Here is a 21,253-nt window from a genome sequence, read left to right on the forward strand (position 1 = left end):
CACATTGCATTGCGAGGATTGCTAGGAGCTTGCAGTTTGTGCTCCCTCATTTTGCATAACTACTTGTATGCCATAGGCTGTCATTATCCACATTTTAGGCGTGAAGGCACCTGAAGCTGTGTTTAAAGCGAACCTTCCACCAAATTTTACTTGTTGAACTGGGCACATGAGGTAATTGTATCAAAGTATTTTGCTAAGGCTGCTTTCACACTACGTCTTTTTAACATGCGTCCTGAACGTTTTTTTGCTGCAAAAGCGGATCCTGCTTTTACAGCAAAAAATGCATGCAAACGCATGTTACTTTGCAGGATCCTGTCACTGGATGTTTAGGGGCGGGCATTGGAGTCATGTGATCGGGAGTGAGGGGAACTAAACGTGCCAGACTGGGAGCCGGCATCTGACAGCTGCGAGGCTCGTAACCAAGGTAAACATCGGGTATACTTGCTTGGATACCCGATATTTACTTTGGTTACAAGTGTCTGCAGCTGCTAGGAGCCGGGCTCCCTGCACACGTTACCAACGTAAACATCGGGTAACTAAGATAAGTGGTTACCCGATATTTACCTTGGTTACGAGTGTCCGCAGCTCTCAGGTGGGAGAGAGAGACAGGGGAGGGAGGGGGAGAGACAGAGAGAGGGAGGAGAGAGAGAGACTGATCACGGAGGCTGGTTTCTGGGCATGCTCAGTAGAGCAAGCAGGATCCTGCCTATCAGCACGCCAGCGTTCACATGCGTTTGCATGCTGTTTAGTCAGGATCCAGCAATTTGCAGAAGTTGGACGCAGCTCAAAAACGCTACAAGTAGCGTTTTTGAAAGATGTTAAAAAACTGCAAGTTGCTGGATCCTCACTATAACGCACGCAAACGCAGGTGAATGCATGTTAACGCGAGTCCATTGCAAATGCATTGAAATGAAAACGCATTTGCACTGGATCCGTTTCTGCGTTAAAAAAACGTTCAGGACGCATGTTAAAAAGACGTAGTGTGAAAGCAGCCTAAGTTAGTTTTTGTGGCATCCAAGTGGGTGTTTATCCGATATTTTTCATTGCGAATGTGTTCTTCTTCTACCTATACGTAGTTGACCAATCATGAGCAAGCAGCAACATTAAGGCTATGTGCCCATGCTGTGGAAAATTCTCGGAATTTGCCGCAATTTTTTCGTGGAAATTCCGCAGATTTTTTAAAAATCCGCAGTACAGCGAGTCCCCAGCCGTTTCTATGGCATTTGGTGACTGCTGTGTCCATGCTGCGTTTTTTTCCGCAGCGGAAATAATGCGGATTTCCCTGCGGGAAAAATCTGCAGCATGTGAATTATTCCTGCGGATTTTTCCGCACAATCGTATACTTACCTGCCTTGACAGAAGACACCGGAGGCACTTCATCCAGTGCAGAGGAGCACAGTGAAGCCAGGAGCAGGAGCTAGTTCAGGTCCGCTCACCTTCTGCAAAGTGCAGACAGACACGGCCAGAGAGTGAAGTGCTGCGTGATGGAGGTATGAACGCCCCGATCACTCAGCACTTGTTCTGCATTGAGGATGCAGTGCTGAAGCCATGGTACTGTATCCTCAATGCAGAATGCCCGCAGCATATCCGCAGGACATTCCGCAATAAAACCACAGCATGTAAACAGACAAAGTTGTGGTGCGGTTTTCTGGGAGCTCCTGCGGATATAACAGCAGGACACTTTCCCCGTGGGCACATAGCCTAAGGAGGAAAAAAAACACACTCCCAATTGGACAGAATGGCTTACTCCCATGTGAGATAGACAGATTGCCCAGATCTCACTGCAGAGTGGTTAGTGCAACAGACATAAGTGTGATTACAGATACCTTTGAGCTCTTATCTGTGTGTATGCAGTGAGGGGGAAGGGGCAATACAGTAGATGTGACTATGAGAGGAGGAGAGTTAATACAAGGGTTTGCAATGGGACATAGATAAATTCAGCTGTGCTGCCCTTTCCCCCATACAGACTACCAAAGCTCAAAGTTTTTAGAAGTTACAATAACTGAAGTGTGATCAGGCTGTCTGTCGTTATAGTCCTCACACAGGAGTAGCCTGCTCTAAGCTATGGTGGGAGCGTGTTCAGCTTTCCCGTGTTGCTTCCTGCTTATGATTGGTCAACATCATACAGGGGAAGAAGTACATGTCCCAGTGAAAACTGATTACACCCAGTTGGACTTAAAAAAAAAAAAAACAACAAAACAACCCAAACTTATTAGCTGCTAAATACTTTGATTGCTAGTATCTGCACAACAGCAAGGTGAAAAAAAATCTGTTCTGTAGCCAGTATTACATCATGTGTTACGTTCAACGTGAACATTTTGGAGAACGGTCCTCTCCCTGTATATTGCACTGGGTGTTGAATATCACCAGCACTGTAAATTTGACTCTGGGGAAAGGGGTTAAGGATTGTCCTTTTCAGTGAGTCATTTTTAAATACAGTGTAGGGACTCATAAGCGTGGGGACCCTTGACATTTGGGTTACGAGCTTATGTATTTTGGCCAAAATATAGACCAATACCTCACATTTATTATCATTTTACTGTATATCATTTTCTTTTGCACAATTTCAAGCAGGATACAGCCGGGCCCTCCGGGATGTCTGTCCTGTGAGGTGCACTTATGTAGTGCTGGGCAGTCCGCCTGATCTAATAGTAGGACGCAATCAATAGGCTGTGAGCCGGGCACTGTGCACTGGCACTCTATGTAAAACCTCATTAGTGTGGATGTTTAATACCAAAAAAAAAAAATATATACCGTGAAAACAACCCTTAAAAAACCTTTATTTAATTTAGCTTAAAATTGGATATCCCACATATCAACAATTCACACACAAAAATACATAAAAATATACAATGAAAAAAGTGCTACAGTGCAGAGCGGGAATGGTCAAATGCCCTCAGACCTATCCCTGCCTTGCTGCGGAGGTTGGCACCCTAATAGGACGTAATGGCGCCCCCGCTCAACGTCTGCTTGCCCTCCTCTCCCTGCACTAGATTCAAGTGCTGCTAGTCTGGGAGTATAGGAGTGCACAAACAATAATCACTGCACTGCAGACTTAGTCAAAAAAATGTCAAAAAACATTGTGAGGGGTATGACCTATTGATATTTTGACAATAATTAAACAGTGGTGTGACCTACATAGAACAGGCTTATGTGGCATCCACTCTTAATGATAGAATGAATGCCTTTAGTCCTAGTTAATTCATTAGACAAAAATCATGGGTCATAAAGTGCAATTGTGCTGTATAATCACAGGACGCCTTAAAGTGCTATGCATACTAATTTGTAAACCTATCACTCAATCCATATAGAAGCAAATAATTTATATAGATATTTTAAAGTGCTGTGCATGCATTATCAATTATTTGCTCAAACACTCTGTCGTGCCAAAGCACCACTTCATCGGAGTCAGATCTTTTACTGTGACACGAATACAGTTTTAGTAGGCTCCTATACAGCATATGTACACATACAAATACCCTGCATTGATAGAGATCTGGAGTAATCAAATGTACCCCACTGTAAGGGTACCTTCACACTTAGCGATGCAGCAGCGATCCGACCAGCGATCTGACCTGGTCAGGATCGCTGCTGCATCGCTACATGGTCGCTGGTGAGCTGTCAAACAGGCAGATCTCACCAGCGACCAGTGAACAGCCCCCAGCCAGCAGCGACGTGCAAGTGACGCTGCGCTTGCACGGAGCCGCCGTCTGGAAGCTGCGGAGACTGGTAACTAAGGTAAACATCGGGTATGGTTACCCGATGTTTACATTAGTTACCAGCGCACACCGCTTAGCTGTGTGTGCAGGGAGCAGGGAGCCGCGCACACTGAGCGCTGGCTCCTTGCTCTCCTAGCTACAGTACACATCGGGTTAATTAACCCGATGTGTAATGCAGCTACATGTGCAGAGAGCCGGAGCCGGCAGCACAGGCAGCGTGAGAGCTGCAGAGGCTGGTAACTAAGGTAAATATCGGGTAACCACCTTGGTTACCCGATGTTTATCTTGGTTACAAGCTTACCTCAGCTGCCAGACGCCGGTTCCTGCTCGCTGCTCGCTTCATTTGTCGCTCTCTCGCTGTCACACACAGCGATCTGTGTGTCACAGCGGGAGAGCGCCTTTGAAGAAAACGAACCAGGGCTGTGTGTAACGAGCAGCGATCTCGCAGCAGGGGCCAGATCGCTGCTCAGTGTCACACACAGCGAGATCGCTAATGAGGTCACTGCTGCGTCACAAAAAGCGTGACTCAGCAGCGATCTCGGCAGTGAGCTCGCTGTGTGTGCCAATTCACAGCAGGAAAAGTAACCATAATATAATCAACATAGTATTTCCACTGGCTAAGGGGATACTTAGCTTTAGTGCAGATTTAGATCACCAATCAATCACACTTCAGCCGAATTGCTGGTGGCCAAGAAAACTTGGCTCAGGAACCACTTGCCCGACGCGTTTCCCCCCGGTTTAGAATCCCACTGGGGTTCTTCAGGGGCTCCCGCAATGGGGTATAGAAGACTGGCCACAATCTGCCGTTCTGCTCCGGTTCAAATCACCGCTTCTATGTTTAATACCAGCAGCCACCCACTCCATGATTTGGTAGGGTGCGAGTGTCTGTTTCATCGGTATTCTGCACCTGTGTTACCCCCACCTTTATCATGGGGGCCAGCGGCTGCATCCTGCGAGTGCATTTGCCATTTTGACCTGAGTTGGCTGGTGGCTTTTTTCTGGTGAGTTTTTTTTTTTTTTTTTTTTACCTTTTGTAAAATAGGTTACTCTGATCCTAATCATATGATTAAATTTCAGGGAATTTTAGATATGCCATAATTCTATTTTGCAACCCGTTAGGTTATCATTATCGCCACATTTTCTCCCACCAAAAGTTTGCTAAAGTTATCCTCTTAGATTGCTTGGACATCCACTTTGATCCACAGACTTTTCAACACAAATTTGGAACGAGTGCAGCAATACAGAGATTAGTTCCATAAAACTTGACTTTCTTCAGCGCTCTATTGGGAGACCCAGACGATTGGGGTATAGCTACTGCCCTCTGGAGGCCACACAAAGCACTACATTAAAAGTGCAAGGCCCCTCCCCCTCTGGCTATACCCCCCCGTGGTATCACGGGTTCTCCAGTTTTAGCTTTGTGTGCGAAGGAGGTCAGACATCCACGCATAGCTCCACAGATTTTAGTCAGCAGTAGCTGCTGACTATATCGGATGGAAGAAAAGAGGACACATATAGTGTCCCCAGCATGCTCCCTTCTCACCCCTGGATGGTGTTGTAAGGTTGAGGTACCTATTGCTGGTACGGAGGCTGGAGCCCACATGCTGCTTTCCTTCCACATCCCCCTGAGGGGCTCTGAGGAAGTGGGATCCTGCCGGCCTCAAAGCTCTGACGCCGGGCTCCATCCACAGACCCATTTGAACCTGCTGGATACGGAGCTGGAGTACCGTTCAGGGACATGGCCCTGCATCATACAGGTACTCTGTGTCCCCGTACACACAGGCACAGCACACTCCAGACTTGCTGGGTGTGCTAGTGCGCCGGGGACAGTAATGGGTTACAGTCACTGCAGCTTTGCTGAGTGACTTTGTGTTTTTGGGGAACTACCGCGCCGGACGCTCCGGGAGCGGCGGCGCGGCTGGGACTTGTAGTTCGCCGGGGACTGGGCGCCGACCGCGCTTTTACGGCGGCGGCGCTTATAACTCCAGTCCCCGGCTTCTGCGGCCTAGTGCCGCTTCGTTCCCGCCCCCTCCCTGTCACTCAGGGAAGGGGACAGGCGCTGAGCAATCAGCAGCGCCGAGGGCTGGAGCCTTATTTACATGCTCCAGCCCTCTCACTGCACACTGTCGGACGCCGGATTCCCGCTCTGCCTTGGGGGCACGCCCACGGCCCGCCCCTCCTCACACGAGCTGGGGAAGAAGCCGGCAGCCATTACTGCACCGAGATCGGACTTTCAGTACCAAGGCAGGACGGTGGCGGTCATACACCCGCTTATAGGCGGGCGGTAAGAGGCACACATAGTGCTGAACACAATATAACTGCAGTGTATACATGTGTTGTTTTTAACTGCAAGCGACACATCAGCAGCAGGAAAGCAGGTGTGCTAAGGCACAGGCTTTCTAGGCTGCTTGTTTTGCACGACTGAGGTGTTCATTTGTGTTTATGCTGATATGCTATACATTGCACTGTACAGTCGCTAGTCTTAGCTATATTCTCCTGGAATGGCTAGACTACAGCAGCAGAAAACCAAGGGTGCTGGGGCACAGGTTTTTTTCCAGGCTGCTTGTATTGCATGGGCTGCAGTGGGCATTTGTACTTGTGCTTGTATGCTATACATCGCACTGTATGGTCACTCTTCTGGGCTATATTCCCCTAGATGACTAGTCTACAGCAGCAGAAGAGCAGAGGTGCCAGGGCACAGGCTTCTATGCTGCTTGTATTGCATGTCCTGCAGGGTTCATGTGTACTTGTGCTTGTATGCTATACATTGCACTGTAGGGTCACTCTTCTGGGCTATATTCCCCTAGATGACTAGTATACAGCAGCAGAAGAGCAGGGGTGCCAGGGCACAGGCTTCTATGCTGCTTGCATTGCTTGTGCTGCAGTGGTCTTTTGTACTTTATGCCTGTATGCTATACATTGCAATGTACGGTCACCAATCTTGGCTATATACTTCTAGATAGCTAGTCGGCAGCGGCAAAAAAGCAACACAGATTTCAGTGCTGTTTTTACTACATGGGATGCTGTTCATGACACCGTCCCATTGTGTGCATGCTCCCCTGTAGCACGTCGTCTGCAGGGGTCTCTAGCACTTCGTCTGCCGGGGCTCTACTAGTTGTGGCCAAAGAAACCTCCTGTCAACCCTGTCCATGGACAGGGACGGAGTAGTCATAATATAGAGACTTGCACCCATGGGCAATCTACTGGACCAAAAGGCATGATACTGACATCGCTCTCAATCCGGATACACCGGGTGGTAACGCCATACGGAAGGATCCTATACCGTCCATCACTGGAAGGTTGGATCTTTCTCCCTCAGCTCCCCCAGTGGAGATAGGAGACGAACAGGAGAAGTTCCTTTTCAGTATCTCACGCAGATATTGAGTATTTTTCTGGCCACGCTGACTTCAGAGAAGCAGTCCAGGAATACCACGCTTACCAGATAAGCGTCTTCTCCAAACGTTTTTAGGATACACGTTATCCCTTTCCCCCTGACGTGGTCAAGCGCTGGACCCAGGGTCCAAAGGTGGATTATCCAATCGCCAGGCTTGCATCTAGAGACATAGTTGCACTGGAGATGGGGCATCACTTAAAGATGCCATTCACAGACAGAGGGACTCTGGTTGAAATCTGTCTAGGAGGCTATCGGCGTGTCGGTTGCTACGGCATCCACAGCCGTATTGGCAACCTAACCTTTTCAGCTGTTCTTGCGCAGCTGACCTTGAGCAGCGTCCGTAACCCCGCAATGTCTGCACTGCGGCTTACCCTGTTAATACTGTCCTAAAAGTACAGTCGAGGTTTCGGTCCTTCCCAAGCTCCGGCAGGTCCCAATTGTCCTCGTGCAAAAGGGCGACAAAACCTCAGACGGGCGCAGATTCCGGCCGGGCTCAATCTCGCCCAAGGAAGGCAGTCGGAGGAACCGCTACTAAGGCGGTCTCCTCAGGACTCTCAGCTCTCTCTCTCTCTCTCCGCATCCGCGGTTGATGGCAGACTCCCACGCCTTTGGCGACATTTAGCTGCCACAGGCACAGACCGGTGGGTGACGGACTTTGTGCTCACGTGCACAGGACAGTGTTCTGTTCTCGTCCTCCGACTCCATTCTTCAGAATGGCCCCACCTCTCCACCGAGCAGATGCCCTGCTGCAGGTGGTGGACGCTCTAAGAGCAGAAGGAGTGGTGATCCCTGTCCCCCCTCAGGAACGAGGGCGAGGGTTTGTACTCCAATCTCTTTGTGGCTCCAAAAATGGACGGTTCCCTCCGTCCTGTTCTGGTTCTGAAACTGCTCAACGAGCATGCGAACGCCAGGCTGTTCCGGATGGGATCCCTCCGATCCGTCATTGCCTCAATGTTTTGAGGAAACTTCCTTGCCTCAACAGACAGCAAAGATGCCTATCTCCACGTGCCAATTGCTACGGAGCACCAACGTCTTCTACATTTTGTGATAGGAGACGAACATCTTCAGTTCGTAGCTCTGCCATTCAGTCTGGTGACACCCCCACGGGTGTTCACCAAGGTCATGGCAGCAGTGGTAGCAGTCTTGCACTCTCAGGGACACCCGGTGATCTCGTACTTGGACGATCTACTCGTCAAAGCACCCTCCCTCGAGGCATGCCAACGCAGCCTGAATGTTACGCTGGAGACTCTCCAGACTTTCGGGTGGATCATCAATTTGGCAAGGTCAAATCTGTCTCCGACTCAATCACTAACGTATCTCGGCATGGAGTTTCATACTCTATCAGCCATAGTTAAGCTTCCGCTGAACCAGCAGCGTTCACTGCAGACAGAGGTGCAGTCTCTCCTTCAAGGCCAGTCGCACCCCTTAAGGCGCCTCATGCACTTCCTAAGGAAGATGGTGGCAGCCATCGAGGCAGTTCTCTTTGCGCAGTTTCATCTGCGCCAACGGCAATGGGACATTCTCCGCCAATGGGATGGGCAGTCAACCTCCCTGGACGGGAAGTCTCCCTTTCCCTGACGGCCGAGGACTCTCTGCAATGGTGGCTCCTTCCCACTTCATTGTCTCAGGGAAGATCCTTCCTGCCCCCATCCTGGGCAGTAGTCACGACAGATGCGAGTCTGTCAGGGTGGGGAGCAGTTTTTCTCCACCACAGGGCTCAGGGGACGTGGACTCCGCAGGAGTCCACCCTTCAGATCAATGTTCTGGAAGATCAGGGCAGTGTATCTTGCTCTTCTGGCTTTCCAACAGTGGCTGGAAGGAAAGCAGATCCGAATCCAATCGGACAACTCCACAGTGGTGGCATACATCAACCACCAAGGAGGGACGCGCAGTCGGCAAGCCTTCCAAGAAGTCCGGCGCATTCTAATGTGGGTGGAGGACAGAGCATCCACCATCTCCGCGGTTCACATCCCAGGCGTAGAAACTGGGAAGCAGACTTCCTCAGTCGCCAGGGCATGGTCGCAGGGGAATGGTCCCTTCACACGGACGTGTTTCAGGAAATCTGTCGCCGCTGGGGAGTGCCGGACGTCGACCTAATGGCATCCCGGCACAACAACAAGGTCCCGGCATTCATGGCGAGGTCGCGCGATCAAAGAGCTCTGGCGGCAGACGCCTTGGTTCAAGATTGGTCGCAGTTTCAGCTCCCATACGTGTTTCCGCCTCTGGCGCTCTTGCCCAGAGTGCTACGCAAGATCAGATCCGAGTGCAGCCGCGTCATACTCTTCGCTCCAGACTGGCCGAGGAGGTCGTGGTATCCGGATCTGTGGCATCTCTCGATCGGTCACTGCCAGACCGACCAGACTTACTGTCCCAAGGGCCGTTTTTCTATCAGAATTCTGCGGCCCTGAACCTGACTGTGTGGCCATTGAGTCCTGGATCCTAGCATCTGCAGGATTGTCTCAAGGAGTCGTTGCCACAATGAGACAAGCTAGAAAGTCGAATTCGGCTAAGATCTACCACAGAACGTGGAAGATTTTCTTATCCTGGTGCTCTGCTCAGGGAGTGTCTCCCTGGCCATTTGCATTGCCCAAGTTTCTTTCCTTCCTGCAATCGGGGTTAGAAAAGGGCTTGTCGCTCAGCTCCCTTAAAGGGCAAGTTTCGGCACTCTCCGTGTTTTTTTCAGAAGCGTCTAGCACGTCTTTCTAAGGTGCGCACGTTCCTGCAGGGGGTCTGTCATATTGTGCCCCCGTACAAGCGGCCGTTAGATCCATGGGATCTGAACAGGGTACTAGTTACTCTCCAGAAGCCGCCCTTCGAGCCTCTAAAGGAAGTTTCCTTTTCTCGGCTGTCACAGAAAGTGGCGTTTCTTGTTGCGATCACATCGCTTCGGCGAGTGTCTGAGCTGGCAGCTCTGTCATCCAAGGCTCCCTTCCTGGTGTTCCACCAGGACAAGGTAGTGCTGCGCCCTATTCCGGAGTTTCTCCCTAAGGTCGTATCCTCTTTTCATCTTAATCAGGATATATCCTTGCCTTCTTTTTGTCCTCATCCGGTTCACCGGTATGAAAAGGACTTACGTTTGCTAGATCTGGTGAGAGCACTCAGAATCTACATTTCCCGCACGGCGCCCATGCGCCGTGCCGATGCACTTTTTGTCCTTGTCGCTGGTCCGCGCAAGGGGTTGCAGGCTTCTAAAGCCACCCTGGCTCGATGGATCAAAGAACCAATTCTAGAGGCCTACCGTTCTGCGGGGCTTCCGGTTTCTTCAGGGCTAAAAGCCCACTCAACCAGAGCCGTGGGTGCGTCTTGGGCATTACGTCACCAGGCTTCGGCTCAACAGGTGTGCCAGGCAGTTACCTGGTCCAGTCTGCACACTTTCACCAAGCATTATCAGGTGCATACCTATGCTTCGGCGGATGCCAGCTTAGGTAGAAGAGTCCTGCAGGCGGCAGTGACACCCCCGTAGGGGAGAGCTGTTTTGCAGCTCTAACATGAGGTATTTCTTTACCCACCCAGGGACAGCTTTTGGACGTCCCAATCGTCTGGGTCTCCCAATAGAGCGCTGAAGAAGAAGGGAATTTTGTTACTTACCGTAAATTCCTTTTCTTCTAGCTCTTATTGGGAGACCCAGCACCCGCCCTGTTGTCCTTCGGGATGTTTTTTTGTTGTTTGCGGGTACACATGTTGTTCATGTTGAACGGTTTTTCAGTTCTCCGATGTTATTCGGAGTTAATTTGTTTAAACCAGTTATTGGCTTCCTCCTTCTTGCTTTGGCACTAAAACTGGAGAACCCGTGATACCACGGGGGGGTATAGCCAGAGGGGGAGGGGCCTTGCACTTTTAATGTAGTGCTTTGTGTGGCCTCCAGAGGGCAGTAGCTATACCCCAATCGTCTGGGTCTCCCAATAAGAGCTAGAAGAAAAGGAATTTACGGTAAGTAACAAAATTCCCTTCTTTATGCCATCGTGGTTAAAACAATGAATCACAAAATACATCAGCCCATGATGTGGATTACGTGTTGGCACGTAACGCAACATTCCAGCGGGTTTTTTTTTTTTGGGGGGGGTTTTCAGCGATGGAGAGGTGCTTTAAATCTAAACCTCCTGCATTATATTCACCTTAAGGTAGCTTCATCTTTTACCCACACCACTCCAGTCCCGCAGCGCCATCTTATGACTGTTACTTCTGAGTGGCTGGAAGTCGGAAGTTGCGTCACAAGCTGCCAATGCGTCTCTTTAAGAGCCAGAACGCAGCTCTCCTAGAGATGTATTGATTTGTGGCCTCTGACGTATTCCATGAAACACTGAAGCTGTCAGCAACTCACAAATCACCGGAGACCAACAGAAGCAGTGGCGATAGAAGGTGACGACGCTATAAGGTGAATATAATACAGAGGGCAGGGGACTTAGATTTTAAGGGAAGCTGTCAGCAGTTTTAGGGCCTATAAGCTGCGGCCACCACCAGTGGGCTCTTACTGTATATACAGCATTCTAACATGCTGTATATAAGAGCCCAGGCAGCAGTGTAGAACGTAAAAATCACTTTATTATACTTGCCTAAAACGGTTGTGTGGTGGAGTTGGGCCATATGGGCGTCTCCGGTGCAGGCGCCTCCTTTTTCGGCCATCTTCGTCCTCCTCCTGATGCCTGTGTGCATGACGCATCCTACATCATCCACACTTGCCGGTTCCACACAGGCGCACTATAATACTTTGATCTGCCCTGCTCAGGCGCCGGACCTCAATGCCAGCAAGTATGGATGACAAATGACGCGTCATGCACCTCAGCTTCAGAAAAAGGACGACAAAGATAGCCGAAAGAGGAGATGCCAGCACCGGAGAACAGAGACGCCCATATGACCCAACTCCACCGCAGTGACAGTTTAGGTAAGTATTATGTGTTTTTATGTTAGAATGCTGTATATAAGAGCCCAGTGGTGGTGGCCGCAGCTTATAGGCTCCAAAACTGGTGACAGGTTCCCTTTTAAAGCACCACTCCAGCAGTGCAATTAAAAAAAAACAAAACACTGGAGTGATTCTTTAAGTTTTATGGGATTATCTGTGCATTGCTGGGATTATCTTTCTATATTTGGTTTTAAAAATACATTGGACCAAATGATAGTCAGTAATTCTTGACATGTACTGAGCAGATTACTGGCTCTTTAGCCTTGACTTGAAGGACTTTAAGGCTATATGCGCACGTTGCGTACTAGCCCTGCAGAAATTTCTGCAGCGATCTGAAGAGCACATGTGCGCTTCAAATCGCTGCAGAAAATGTCCGTAGAAAAAAAAAAAAAAGCCGATTCATTGCGCTCTGCCTGCAGCTCCTCCCATAGACAGAGCAGGGGCTGCCGGCAAAGCGCACGGAAGAAGTGACATGTCACTTATTAGAACGCAGCGATTCGGGCAGCAGCCGAAGCGCTGCGCTCTAAGACGCCACGTGCGCACGGCTCCTGCACAATCTCCATAGACTGTGCAGGGGACGCAGGACGCATGCAGTTACGCTGCGCTACAAAGCACAGCGTAACTGCATGAATTACGCACACGTGCGCACATAGCCTTACACTGAAGTGTAAGGTGCATGAAGAGATGGGTTTGCCTACAGCCACAGTAACTTTTCTTATTGGAGACGTGTGCCTGAACCACTATTGCCCATCTCTGCTGTAGACAGTCAGTGGGTGTCAGTTAGGCAGCCACATGGTTCTGCGTATATGCAAAAAACGAATCCTGGCTCGACTGAGGCCAGACACTGTCCAGTGTCACCCTATTAGCTTCATTGAAGTGAATGACTCCTTCAGATCTCTTGTCAGGATTGCTGTCGGCATTGTATGTTCAGATTTCTGTTAGAACCCAATGTAGCACTCACTGCGCACTGTGTTCATTTGAATCTATCATTACATTTTGATATGCATTAAACTGGTTTTCTGTTCCTAATCTACATTGTGTTGTCACATTAATATCTGTTTAAATAACACAAATAACAATTTAGAACTGTTAACGCTAATAAAACTGTGTCGACCAATAAAAGTTGCTTGGATCTCTGTAAGTCGCCTCACCTCTGATCTCTCCATCATAATATCAGAGACAAATTGGAAGATAAAATCTTTTGGAAAGACTTTGTACTTTGCCTGATTTATATAGACTTTGTTCTAATGCATTTGTGTTCTTCCCCCAAGATGAATGCCTTGGACACACTTGGACAAACAGCCCTACACAGAGCTGCTCTGGGAGGTCACCTGCAGACATGTCGTCTTCTGTTGAGCTTTGGCTCTGATGCGTCAATCATCTCTCTGCAAGGCTTTACAGCCGCACAGATGGGAAATGAAGCTGTACAGCAAATCCTGAGCGGTGAGTGATTGCTTCTTCAGTGCCTGTATTGTATGGCCGATATTACTTTATTTTAAGATGCATAGGAAAGCAATTGCATGATTTATTCTGCTCCCAAACAAGAAAATTAAAACTCGCATGCAATCATAAAAAAAAGAGAAAAAAAACGATGGCATATATAATACTGTGCAAAATCTTATACCAGAATACTTTTACATATAAAAGTGTTAATAGTTTATTGATAAAAATAAAGTGCAATGTGAAAGAACAAAAAAAAAGCTAAATGAAATCAGTATTTGCTGTAACCACCTTTTGCCACCTATACGCCAGTATGATCAATCCGTAAAATTGGGTGAAACCTGACAAACTCTGCTACAATGGTGAGGTTGTGGAAGACGGTTTCATGTCATAGGTCATGCAGCAACCAGACACCTGTTAGTTGTATTACATCAGCAAGGTCTCTCCTATCCAGTGTTGTCAAAGCAGACTGGGGTTTAGGATGTGCTGTTTTAAGCTATTTTGAAGAAACTGACTGTAAGTAGTAGGCAACATTGAAGACTGTAGACATCTGCCGTGGAAATATAGTGCAGCAAATAAGACTGATCATACTTACTTCCCTTCAAAATTGGAAGATGTCCTGCACTGCTGTCAGTTTAGAATTTGCGACCCATGGGACCAAGCCAGTAGTGGCCTTCATAACAGTTGCAGCCAAAAAGCCATACAGTCTACCTGAAAACCAGGCCTAACGGCTCCACTATTCACGAGAACATATGAACTGGGGTGGAGAAAAATGTCATCAGGTGCATCAAAACTTGCCATTTTTGACTGTAAAGGCCACTTTGCACACAGAGATAAATCTGCGGCAGATCAGTGGTTGCAGTGAAATTGTGGACAATCAGTGGCAGGTTTGTGGCTGTGTACAAATGGAACAATATGTCCATGATTTCACTGCATCCACAGATCTGCCAAATATTTATCTCTGCATGTAAAGTGGCCTTAACTGAAGAGTTTGGTTGCTGAATATGGAAAGTGGTACACTGAGTCTGTGCAGGCAATAGTGAAGCATAGGGGAGGATTCTTGCTAGTTTGGAGCTGTATTTTAGCAAATAGAGTTGGGGATTTGGTCAGGAATAATGTTATATTTATTGCTGAGAAAGGCAGGCAGATACTTATCCATTATGCAGTGCTATCATGGAGGCATCTGATTTCAAACTTATTCTGGAGCAAGAGAATGACCCCAAACATGCAGCCAATGTAATTAAGAACGCTCTATGAACCTCACAGTTTGATGATATGGCTCGCACAGAGTGCTGCAGTGATTACATGAAGGGACAGAAATATTTGTACAAGGAACTGCTGATAAGTCTTTGGCTTTGAGATCTTTTTTTGTTTCTATGGTAGCAAATGTTACTTCACACGAAAGCCTTATGTCTAATATATGTTTTCAAAAATTTTGTGTTTGTTGCTTATGGCAACAGTTCTACACATGCAGGAAAACAAAATGGTGGAGTCTAATGCGATATTCACAGCAACTGAGAGCAGAGGAGTGATTCAATTCTTGTTTCTGCAAGGAAAGTCCACGAAGGATATTCATGGGGATATGTTGCAGACATTGGGGGATCAATGCCCTTCATATTCCACAGATAAGAACTGAGTGGCCAAATTTAAAACAGTCCACTTTAGCACCAATGATGAGGAATGTCCTGGACGACCGAGAGTGGTTGTTGTTCCAGAGATCGTCGATGCTGTGCACTACCTCATAATGGGGACTTGACAAATTTCAGATAAAGCAATAGCAGCCATCATGGGGATTTCCCATGAATGTGTTTGTGTCATTATCCATGAACATTTGGACATGAGGAAGCTATCTGCAAAGTGGGTCCCCAAATGTTTGACAACAGATCAGAGAAGCATGCAAGTGAAAACTTCCCGGTCCATTTGTCAGCTTTTCTGGACTGATAAGAACTTCCTGGATCGACTGGTCACTATGGATGAGACCTGGATTTATTTGTATGACCCTAAAAACAAGGAGCAGTCAAGAGTGGAGGCACAGTGGTTCTCCTACCTTTTAAAAAGGGTTCCACCATCAATGCAAGGTATTACATTGAACTTTTGGACCAAATGAAGGCACCTCTGAAGGCCAAAAGGCATGGCAAGCTGTCCAAAGGAATCTTGTCCCTGCAAGACAACAGCTCTGCTCACACTGCACAAGTGACCACGGCAAAACTGGCAGATCTAGCTCCCTCCAACTCTCATCTGTTTACAAACCTGAAGAAACACCTCAAGGGTACCAAATTTCACACTATTTCTGATGCCATGGCTGCTACGCATGCCTGGTTTCAGGCACAACTGAAATCCTTCTTTTAGCTAGGCTTACAGAACTTTGAATACCGATGTATGTGGAATAAACGTAAAGTTTCATCATCCTATCTCGTTTTTGATCACCTACCAACCTGCAAGAATTCTGGCTCTCACAGACCTGTTATTTTTTCTTTAAGAAGCCCTCCTACTATGCATTCATTACCTGTAATATTTGCACCTGTTTTAAACTTTTTTCCTCTATAAAAGACACCTGTCCACACACTCAGTCACACTCCAACCTCTCCACCACGGCCAAGACCAAAGAACTGTATCAGGACACCAAGGACAAAATTGTAGACCTGCACAAGGCTGGGGTAGGCTACAGAACAATAGGCAAGCAGCTTGGTGAGAAGGCAGCAACTGTTGGCGCAATTATTACAAAATGGAAGAAACACAAAATGACTGTGAATCTTCGGGTATGTGCACACACTGAAGTTCTGTTTCTCCAGCAAAAAACGCACCCTCCGGCAGAAAATGCACCTGTGGCCGAATAAAGGCGTGTGTTTTTGCAGCTTTTTCTGCGTGTTGTTTTTTTTTTTTTTGTTTTTTTTTAACATTCTCAATGGCAAAATGCAGGGAAAAACGCAGAAAAGTGACATGCTGCTTTCATTTGCAACCAATACTCCAGGCAAAAAAAGAAGTAAAGTGCGCACAGCCTTTTGGCTTTATCATAGATTTTGCTGCGATAGGTCATACAGGCACCAACTGCACCCAAAACTGCAGCAAAAACGCAGCAAAAAAAAGCAGCGTGCGCACAAGGCCTTATTCAGTCTTGCCCTGTAAGACATCGCCTCATGGGGTAAGGAGGATTTTAAAAAAATGTCTGGAATCAGCCCTGAACTACATGAGAGAACCTGGTCAATGACCTGAAGAGAGCTGGTATCTATATGGAGGAGTGGGCCAAAATCCCTGCTGCAGCGTGTGCAAACTTGGTCAAGATCTACAAACGTCTGATCTTTGTAATGGCAAACAAAGGTTTCTGTGCCAGATATTAAATTCTGCTTTTCTATTGTATCAAATACTTATGTCATGCAATAAAATGCAGATTTAGACATAATACAATGAGATTTTTTTTATTTATTATTCTGTCTGTCACAGTTGAAGTGTAAAAATTACAGGCCTCTCCATTCTTTGTAGGTGGGAAAACCTACAAAATCGGCAATGTATCAAAGATTTATTTTCCCCACTGTAGATATTACTGTGCACCCACTAAGACTGGCTTACCACTACCTAGCCTCAGTTGCTATATTGGCAATTGTTTGGAGATATACATGCTACTGGAAAAACCTCAAAATTGGTACCTATCTTCTTACTGTTTTCTCTGTTGGTAACTAAAGATGTCCCTTCTAAAATGCTAACTAAAATAAACAATAAAAAAAATCTACCAACCGGCACAGGTGGTGATTAAAGGTGCAGGACTTAAAGAAAGACCCCCTAAATGTGTGTAATCACAGATCCTCTCTGATTAGGAAGAAAAGGGGAGAAGTGATAACAAATGTTCATATCTCACCCAGTCACAACTCTCGGTCAGAGTACAGACCACGATGAGCAATGTGTGCCTAGAAGGCCATTACGTCCATGTGAGGAGTCACTTGATTAGTGGCTGTATGAGACCGTCCTTGCTGACAATGCAAGAACTTTCCAGTTAGCGAGCCCCCTTCCTTACAGTGATCTAGGTTGTATTAGCTTACTATAGACATTTTAATGCCATTTCACATTAATATCTTTAGTTGGACTGGGCTGGCAAGGGCCCACCAGTAAGGCCTAAGCCACACAGCGAGAAAATCGGTGTGAGTGGAGTGCGATAAAACCTCGCATTCCCCTTGGACCAATTCTAGCCTGTGTGTCAGCGCACTTGAGCGATTATTTTCTGAGCCCTAATCGGACTGAGAAAACAATAGCAGCATGCTGCGACTGTAATGCGAGACTCTTTTCTCTCGCACCCATTCAAGTGACTGGGGCGAGAAAAAAATCGCACTGCACTCGCGTTACATCGGTGTACCGCGCATGCAGAGCGAGAATCACAATAGCTGGCTACGGCGGAGCGAGGGAGAAAAATCCTCCCTCCCCTCCTCCGTGCCGGCCCTCCCCTCCGCACAGCTGGCCCACCCCCCCGCAGCTGAGGTCCGCTCGCAGGGTCGGACCTCAGACGCAGGCACACTCGCATGACACTCGGCTCCTGCTGTGCTCCCAGCGCGAGCCGAGTGTTAGGCCATGTGCCCACGGGAGCTTTTTGCTGCGGAGTTTGCCGCGGAAAACCTGCGGATTTATCTGCATTTTCCAGATAAATCCGCAGGTTCTAGCATGTACAGGCACTCCCTATGTTATCCTATGGGACATGGGGAGTGTCTGTGTCCATGCTGCGGAAAGTGCGGCTGCGGAATCTCCTGCGGAGATCCCTCAGCCGCACCTAACTGCATGTCAATTATTCATGCGGATTTACTTGCAGAGATCCCGGCCCTCCACTATGGAGATAAAGGCCGGGACGTCCGCAGGTAAATCGCGCAAATCTCTGCATGTTTCCCGCAGCTATTCCGCTGGAAACTCGCAGCTAAAAATAGCTGCGGCTGCCGGCAGGCAGCTGCGGGAAACATGTGGCCGTACCTGCGAATATATCCGCAGGTACGAGCGCCCGTGGGCACATGGCCTTATGTGAGCATCGCAGTAGTGCCCCGTGTGGCCCCAGCTTAACAATGACTCAGGGTCACTGTTCAGCTGTATGCCAGTATGAATTGCCCTCATGGACAGATTTACTTATTCTAAGTATTAATAACCTGGGTAGTTTGGTAAATGAATGATTAGGTGCTGCTTTTGTCTACACATACTAAATAATATGTGGTCATGTACGGCTCAGTTTGGAGTGGGGGGAGGGAAGTGGCATACGCCTTCAAATGGCCGACCAGGGGATTTACCAGTACCCTTCTGGGCCGGTCTAGGCCTGATTGTGTAGTCACTAGTCAAATGGTTAAAGTCTGTTTATACCTTTTTGTAAAAATGATATATATACCTCCAACTTGCGTAAAATAAAGCAACTGTGCGATACTCATACATCAGCCTAATTTGTTTCTACAATTTTTTTCATCAAGCCTGTGTCTTTTTATGCTAGCATTGTGTCGTCCTATCCTGTAACCTTTTCTATAGCAAATCCCAGTGTCTTTCATCTTGCTTTTAAAAGCAAGTTTGCAAAAGTAGGGTACAAATGTTAGACAATATGACTTCAGTCAGGGCCGGCTCCAGGTTTTTGTGGGCCCCGGGCGGAAGAGTCCCAGTGGGCCCCATAAACACGCAGACACACACACATACACAGATACATACACGCACATATACATATTTAAAGACAAACTCACAAAAATACATATAAACAGACAAATCTATACAGTCATATACACTGACATACATAGATACACATCATACATGCATACATACATACATACAGAGACACACACTGCTATGCTGCATACATATATATAGACAGACACACACATACTGCTACATACATACATACATACATACATACAGACACACACACTGCTCTGCATGCATACATACATATAGACAGACACACACACACTGCTCTGCTACATACATACATATAGACAGACACACACATACTGCTTTGCTACATACATACATACATACATACATATAGACAGACACACAGATGCTGCTCTGCTGCATGCATACATACAGACACACACACACTGCTCTGCTGCAGACATACATATAGACAGACACACACACACTGCTCTGCTGCATACATACATACATACAGACACACACACACTGCTCTACTGCAGACATACATATAGACAGACACACACATACTGCTCTGCTGCATGCATACATACATACAGACACACACTGCTCTGCTGCAGACATACATATAGACAGACACACACATACTGCTCTGCTGCATGCATACATACATACAGACACACACACTGCTCTGCTGCATACATACAGACAGACACACACACACTGCTCTGCTGCATGCAGACAGACAGACACACACACACACTGCTCTGCTGCAGACATACATATAGACAGACACACACACTGCTCTGCTGCATACATACATACAGACAGACACACATATACTGCTCTGCTGCATGCATACATATAGACAGACACACGCATACTGCTCTGCTGCATACATACATATAGACAGACACACACATACTGCTCTGCATGCATACATACATACAGACACACACATACTGCTCTGCTGCATACATACATATAGACAGACACACACATACTGCTCTGCATGCATACATACATACATACAGACAGACACGCATACTGCTCTGCTGCATACATACATGCATACATACAGACACGCATACTGCTCTGCATGCATACATACAGACAAGCATACTGCTCTGCTGCATACATTCCTGCATACATACAGACACGCATACTGCTCTGCATGCATACATACAGACACGCATACTGCTCTGATGCATACATACATGCATACTGCTTAGCATGCATACATACACGTATACTGCTCTGCTGCATACATACAGACACGCATACTGCTCTGCTGCATACATACAGACACGCATACTGCTCTGCTACATACATGCATACATACAGACACGCATACTGCTCTGCATGCATACAGACACGCATACTGCTCTGCTGCATACATACATGCATAAAAACAGACAGACACGCATATTGCTCTGCTGCATATATATACATACATACAGACACGCATACTACTCTGCTGCATATATACATACATACATACATACAGACACGCATACTGCTCTGCTGCATATATACATACATAGATACAGACACGCATACTGCTCTGCTGTATATATACATACATACATACAGACACGCATACTGCTCTGCTGCATGCATACATACATACAAACACACACCTTGCTCTGTGGGGCCCACACACGCACGGGGGGACAGGGAGGGGCGGGGAGGGAGTGATGTCCCACACATACTGATCAGGTCACGGTGCAGATGTGGCCCACACAGCGCTGGAGGGAAGCGATGTGCTGGGAGTTGCTGGCTGGCACTGTGACTCCTTCATCTGTGCGACCGAGCAGGACGCCGGGCGGTAGCTCCGCCCACAGATGATGCTCAATGCAGGAGAACACAGTGAACGCTGTGGTCTGCGGGCCTTAAAGGGCCGGTAGCCACAGTTTCCATTGCCAAGGACTGCTGTCCCCGGAACTCGGCCCGGGGCAGCAGAACTGACGAGGCCGAGTGGGCCCCCCCAGCTCTCCAGGGCCCCGGCATTTGCCCGGGTATGCCGCATGCTGACGCCGGCCCTGACTTCAGTATCAGACTACACTAGGGTTGTTGTCTGTTACCATGGCGATGTATAGGTCTGCAGAAGCTGAAGATGGAAAGTAATTGCAAAAGAATAACCTTTTGTAGATGGTTTTGATCTAACTAATGTGTTACCTATGAAGGACGCTTACATGTGTCTTT

General features: G+C 47.6%; 1 protein-coding gene across 2 annotated transcripts in view; it reads left to right on the forward strand.

The window, feature by feature from the left end:
* The window catches only part of TNKS (tankyrase), a 349,200-nt gene that overhangs the window by 230,146 nt on the left and 97,801 nt on the right, over positions 1-21,253 (forward strand). For both annotated transcript variants that reach the window (XM_075352460.1, XM_075352461.1), the window contains exon 12: positions 13,282-13,453. In XM_075352460.1, the coding sequence (XP_075208575.1) occupies positions 13,282-13,453 (172 nt within the window). The remainder of the gene's footprint in view (positions 1-13,281; positions 13,454-21,253) is intronic.

This window comes from Anomaloglossus baeobatrachus, chromosome 1 (genome assembly GCF_048569485.1).
Source record: "Anomaloglossus baeobatrachus isolate aAnoBae1 chromosome 1, aAnoBae1.hap1, whole genome shotgun sequence".
Classification (NCBI taxonomy): domain Eukaryota; kingdom Metazoa; phylum Chordata; class Amphibia; order Anura; family Aromobatidae; genus Anomaloglossus; species Anomaloglossus baeobatrachus.